This window comes from Rhodamnia argentea, chromosome 6 (assembly GCF_020921035.1).
Source record: "Rhodamnia argentea isolate NSW1041297 chromosome 6, ASM2092103v1, whole genome shotgun sequence".
Classification (NCBI taxonomy): Eukaryota; Viridiplantae; Streptophyta; class Magnoliopsida; order Myrtales; family Myrtaceae; genus Rhodamnia; species Rhodamnia argentea.
In genome coordinates this window covers 18,103,178-18,109,850 of record NC_063155.1, presented here as the reverse complement: position 1 = coordinate 18,109,850, position 6,673 = coordinate 18,103,178, and the positions used below count along the sequence as shown (strand labels likewise).

The 6,673-nt window shown below is 42.5% G+C and overlaps 1 protein-coding gene across 1 annotated transcript; it reads left to right on the top strand.

Moving 5' to 3' along the window:
* The first annotated feature begins 1,966 nt into the window (after positions 1 to 1,966).
* LOC115751667 (E3 ubiquitin-protein ligase ATL6-like) lies at positions 1,967 to 3,684 on the top strand. The gene has a single exon (XM_030689614.2). It carries the CDS (start codon positions 2,141 to 2,143, stop codon positions 3,371 to 3,373), a length of 1,233 nt encoding a protein of 410 aa, XP_030545474.1. The 5' UTR covers positions 1,967 to 2,140; the 3' UTR covers positions 3,374 to 3,684.
* The last annotated feature ends 2,989 nt before the right edge of the window (positions 3,685 to 6,673 follow it).

Genomic DNA, 6,673 nt, shown 5'->3' with positions numbered 1-6,673 from the left:
CCTTTTTAAGACTTTTTGGATAATTTTCCCGATATTGCGGTTGTGGCCTAGACGAACTTCTTTGTTAGGTGAAATCATTTGTCTCACTCGAATACATTTGTTCATGTCATTTTAATCGGCTATATATAGAGCTATAATTAATATTTTGGTCGATGGTGGAGCGTAGGTTAATTAAGCCCGACACCATCCCTCTAATTACACATCAACACCTTTCTTCTTATCGAAAACTATCAATCATCCATTTGAGCAAGGCCCCCGCTATTTTGATTCAAAAGGCGCTTTGCTTTTCAATATCAGTGAATTGGCTCGACCGTAAGGAAGAGGAAAAACATTCAACCAGACGCGGAAATTCTCATGCCCACTTGTCGGCCGTAATTAAAGTGGAACCAAGCTTCTCACTAAGAGAATCGTAAGCTTCATTTCAATAATGTGTCGGGCTTAATTAACCTGTGCTCCACCATCAACCAAAACATTAATTGTAGCACTAGGGGGCAGACATTCCAACCAATACAGTTCATCAATTCGAAAACAGCAACCTACTCAAAACCCAAATCAAGATCACCCACCATAGGCTCAACAATACTTTCTAAGAGGGAATCCATTGGACCATCAAGAACAAGAGAGAGAAACACAACATGTCGGTTTTAACGAGAATTTGTCATTCATTAGCGACGGCTAAAATTGTGGGGGGGCTCATCTAGGCGGCGGCGGCGAACGTGGTCCATCGCAGCGGCTGCGATGTTCCGAGAAGTGATCCACAGCGCATCGACCTGTCTGAATCGTGTGGTAGATGAGAGGGTCCCACCCTCTTCTAGATGGGGCTTATCTTGGAGACTCTTGATACTTCCATTTCCATAAAGTCAGCCAAAATTGTTGACTTTTCCACCGTTATTGAAGGGAATATATGTTTATTTATTTATTTTTGTCAAAATTCTTTCTTATCATGGAAAGGGACTCCGAGATTGCTTTTGTTCTAAATAGGGAATTTTTTTTTTTGAAATAGGACATAATGTAACATGAGATTAATAATATGTGAAGTCTAATAATTTAAAGGATATGTCATAGGACATACTGTAACATGTGATTACTATTTTCTTTTGCAAGTAAGTTATGAGTTCTCTCATTCCAGAAGTGGGCACATTGTTGAAGATCGCGAGTCAGTATATCAAATGAAATATGGCCCAATTTGACCGCAAGGAAGCATGCCTTGTGGGGACAACTTTGCATTTCAAATCCACTAAACTTTTCAACTCCAATATCAACTACCATCTAACAAGAGGATTTCACTACAACGAAGAAGCGTGATTAAGTCCTAAACTTTTTGGTCATTCAATTAAGTATTAAAACCTTTATCGAGACAAGCGATTACGTCCTAAATCCGATATTGCGCATCCTAAAATATGTTTGTACCTTATTTCTCATGCTATCCACTTGTTAGAAAAACAGTGTATTATAAGCTTCTTCTTTTTTTCAATGAAAAATCGCTTACATGGAGCATTTTTTTTTTTTTTTTATAACAGGGACTTAGGATTAGGACTAACGGGAATAGACCCATAATTTGGGAACATCTAAGCTAAAAAACTTGTCGGATGTACCCAATTCTGACCGTTACATGAAGTGGAATATTTAAGCCGAAGAAAAATTCGAAAAACATATATGTTACAGAGGTGGCGTAATTACAAGTCCGAATAAGCACTCGATCCTCACTTTGGAAAAGTATAAATTAAGAATAATAAAAAACACCTATAATGTCTAATGTCTTCACTTGGAACCTTCCGCAGCATCCCCTCCCCGAGCCCACGTGGCACATCATTACTGACCCATCACTTTTGGGGATCAACTCCATACGAAAATGAGAAATTCACACCACGAGCTGTTCCCCGGGCCCCACATGCCAAAAATTCAACATTCTTTCTCTCTCCTCCTCCGCTCTCGTTCAACACGCCCCGTCTCTCTCTTCGTCGTTTATATGCTGACAGAACAGGAAGGCAGTCGCACGGACCATCCACAACTCTCTCTCTCTCTCTCTGCGCCGCCGCACGCGGCCTTCAACTGCCGCGCTCTCTCCGACCCAAGTTAGCGAACGCACTCCGACTGACCACCTACGGGCGCACAGACGACGACGCTCGGCCTCTTCGGGATGAGCTCCTCCGAGAATCTGTCTCCCTCGCGCTTGTCGCTCGCGCTCCTGCTTCTGCTGTCCTGCGCTTCCGCGCCGTGCGCCGTCGCGCAGACGCCCAGCGGCACGCCGACCGACAGCCAGAACCCGTACAGCTACACCCGCTTCAGCCCCTCCATGGCGGTCATCATCGTCGTCCTCATCGCCGCCCTCTTCTTCATGGCCTTCTTCTCCATCTACATCCGCCACTGCGCCGACGCCAACTCCGCCAGCATCCGCCTCGGCGTGCCGGCCGGGACTGGCCGGTCGCGCCGCGGCGGGGCCTCCCGTGGCCTCGACCCGGCCGTCATCGAGACCTTCCCGACGCTCGTGTACTCCGACGTGAAGGGCCTCAAGATCGGGAAGGGCGCGCTGGAGTGCGCGGTGTGCTTGAACGAGTTCGAGGACGACGAGACGCTCCGGCTGATCCCGAAGTGCGATCACGTGTTCCACCCGCAATGCGTCGACGCGTGGCTGGCCTCTCACGTGACCTGCCCGGTGTGTCGCGCGAACCTGGTGCCTCAGCCCGGCGAGACTCCGTTCGAGCTCCCTGAGTTGACTCACGAGTCGGAGCACGCCGGAGAGGACGAGGAGAATCGAAATCGGGATGGGGATGGGGATTTGGAGCGAGCGATTGCGACGTTGGAGCGCGAAGACGATGAAGTTGAAGTCGCCGTGGACCACCAAGCGGCTGAGCCACCACCTGAAGTGGTAGATCTGAACAAGACGCTAAATCGGAACCGTACACGCGGAGGGTCGCGATCGAGCAGGATGGCGCGGAGGCTCTTGTTCCCGAGGTCCCACTCGACCGGGCATTCGCTGGTCCAACCGGGGGAGGACACGGAGCGGTTCACGCTCAGGTTGCCGGCCGAGGTGAGGAAGCAGATTGTGAACCGGCAGCAGCTGAGCCGGGCGATGAGCATGGTGGTGTTGCCCAGGGAAGGCAGCTCGCGCAGAGGTTATCGGGCCGGTGCCGGAGAAGGGAGCAGTAGGTTCGGCAGGTACTTCGGCGTCCAGCGGCTGGACCGGTCCGAGCGCGGAGCTAAGTCGGACCGATGGTTCTTCGGGAGAGTCCCGCCGATGTTCTCGAGAGCACCATCGTTGAGGTCGCCGAGGGTGGCGGCAGCCCATGACGACGGAGGAAGCTTGGGTTCCCAGCAGGGTGGGACGGAGGCGGCTACATCGAACGGTGCACCGCCTCGCCCGCCGGTTTAATTGCCGCTAAGCTCCATTCTTTTTTCCTCCACCGTAGCTGGCATCGTTCACGGCTTTCTCAACTTGTAAAATGCCGATTCTTTAGTTTTGTTTTTCTTTTTTTCCTTTTTCATGTACTTTAGTTTCCTTTTTTTTTTTTTTGTCTCTACATGGGGCCCGTGAGTCTGGGGCATGGCCAACAGCCAAGTTAATGAAAAGCAGACTGGGGTTTCTGTCATGAGCATGTGACATTCGTACAGTTTGAGCTTGAGCCTAAGCTAAGCTTGAGCTAGTCTGGTTTTCGAGTAACAACCTTTTTATGGTTTGGTTATGAAGGGATCATTTCAGATATTTCATCAAATGCTTTGGAAATCACTAATCAGTCTATAGTTTTGTTTAGGGAAAATGACACAAATTGTTCTTGAATTTTGGCCCAATATGTAATGTGTTTTCTGAACTTTTGATTTGCTAAATGTAGTCCCTAAACTTTAGCCCAACATGCAATTTGGTCCCTAAGCTTTTAACTTGTTCATTGTAGTTCTCGAACTTTTAGTACATGTTCAATTTAATCCTCAGACCATATGAGGATGTTCATTATTGTCTATGATCTTAAATTAATAGAAGGTTTACATTGAATATTTTCATATAGTTCAAAGACTATATTGAACATATAGCTGAACAAACTAAAAGTTTAGGGACCATGTTGAATATTATGCTAAAGTTCAAGGATCATATCGAACAAATTTAAAGTTCGTAGATCATAATGCATATTTGGTCAAAGTTTAAGAACCATTTATTTTATTATCCTTTTTGTTTAATTAATTGAACAATTCTAGTGGATCGATGAAGGAAACTACTTTGGCTTTTAGTCTTGAAAGAACGTTGACATCATCATGTCGTTAGCACATACTATAGTCATTTGTGAAGCTTTTTTTATTTTCTCTATGGAAATTCTTCGAAATATCTTAAATATATTGTAGGACGTCCAATTCAATTCTAAACTTTTCAATTTGATCGATTTAGTCATGAACCTTCTAACAAATTGCCAATGTACTCTTTTTGATCAATTTTGGGACAAAATTATTATTTTGGCAGTCCAACCAGCGTTGGTTTTTATAGATTTTTGCTGAATTTTTTCTTTTCTTTTGCTTCTATTTTTCCCTATAGTCTTCGGGCATTGGCAATGGGCTAGGCGGCAAGGTTAGCGAAGCCCCACACCCAAGGCCGACGAGGGCAATCTCTGCCTATGGTCAGCAATCGGTAGAGAGAAATTGGGAAATAGGAAAAAAAAAAAAAGAGAGTAAAAAAGTAAAAAATGAAAGGAAAAAAATTAATTTTTTAAAAATAAATTATGAAAATTGTCCAAGTTAATACCACCTGCCATATAGGAAGATTGACATCTGTGTTACTAATTTATGGTCAAAATTTGCTGTTATGACTGAGTTGGTCAAATTGAAAAGATTAAAGTTAGAAAATTTAAAGTTAAATTGGCCAAATTAAAAAAATTTAGGATTGAGTTGGTCACTTTCCAATAAATTTAAGATTTTTTGAACAATTATTCTTCTTTTCCTCTAGTGCGCCACATTATGTATGTCGCAAAAATGCTCTTACATATATTATGCAACTTATTTGTGGCCTCATAGCGGGCACACAGCTTGGTATAGTCACTCCAAAGGTCTTCCCTAATAATCCGAGAGACACCGACGAGATAGACCCATTCTTGGTCCGCGTTGTTGACTGGGTCAAGAGGCATCATTCGTTCGGACAATATAAGATAATGGAGATCTTGGTTTTGTATTCAACTTTGGAGTATTCTCCGGATTTATCCGTCTTCTTTTCTAGAATTTCTCGGATGCATCGCATGTTTATTGTTATTATCAATACTATCATTAGGCACACATCCGTTGAGTAAACTTAAACTTCTCTCGGAACAATCCCGATCGTTTTGTAATGTCCTTTCGGCCGTAGTCAACATTCGACACGAGAGATCGATTAATTAGGACAGTTTGTAATTAATCGCAAGATTAACGAGGCGGCGAGATCACGATGCTTTCAATTAAATTCAACCCTTTCGGACCACAGCTTCTACATGATAATGTGATCAAAAGAACGTGCCTTTCGATTCTTGACTCTTTCATTCCGACTATTCAAATGATGTTGAGGTTTCGTAGCAACACCGACGGCTTCTCGATGGGCGGTTACAGAGATTACCGATGTGCCAACTTCTAAGATGAAAAGTGGAGAGGCGCCCGCATGCCCACAACGAGGCTTGCTTGTGCTCTTTTTCGTAAAGGAAAAAAATTACATCCCACATCTTGGTATGATCATGAAGAAATTACCTAGGGTTTGTAAAACGGCGCCGTCCCTTTATTAAAATTTGAAAATTGAAGAAATTACCTAGGATCAGATCAGAATTTAGAGCCTTCATGTGTCTTCAAACACGTGAAGTTCTATTCACGTTATTAATTGAGTTAAAATTTGAAAATTGAAGTACTTTCCAACGACCCCAAAAAAATAAAAAAAATCGTCGTGATTCTTTTGTGATAAGAAGATTAATGTGATGACACGAAAAGAACGGGTATCCAATTCGATGTGGCTGCTTCCATCTTCCTTGCAATGGAGTTTTCGCTGCCGTCATCATCATCACTCACATTGCACTGGGACAGGTGTCCACTATCAACTTATTGTAAAGCCAAACGGTGTCATTTTGAAAGTTTTTGTTTTTTTTTCAACGGCATGAGTTTGCGACTTATAGTCCTGAAGTACAAACCAACACTTTCACTCCATTTATTTAAGCGAAAAATAAATAATTTGAGAAATATTTTCCTAAAAATTATCACTTGTATCGGCTGAAATAATTAGTCAATGAAAAATATTTTTATTATCTACAACAATTTATGTCTAAATATTTACGTTGACTATGAAATTGCTTCCTGTTTGTTCTTTTTTATTTGATACCAGTGATCATATTAAGAAAATATTTTTAAAATTAATTATTTTTCGCAAACAAATGGAACTTATATGATTGCCGAATGTAGTGCGAAGTTTAATCACATTTGCGGAGTGCTCTTCACAACTATTTTGTAAATTTTACAAATTTCACAATCACTCTAATCGCTAATATGTAATTACTGACATATGATATATTTTATGCGAGCAAATTCCCAGCTATGCTCCTTTTTTTTTTCTTTCTAAACACCAATTAAAGATTCGAAACGTGTCCTTTTTCATTTATTTACTTATTTATTTTCGGGGCTTTTCTCTTTTATCTTTTTGTAATTAACAGCAAAGTGCTGAGAATATGATTCAAGTGCTTTTCTT

Bases quoted from the DNA above. Each gene is read 5' to 3' on its own strand.
- LOC115751667 (XM_030689614.2), top strand. From the start codon at position 2,141: ATGAGCTCCTCCGAGAATCTGTCTCCCTCGCGCTTGTCGCTCGCGCTC.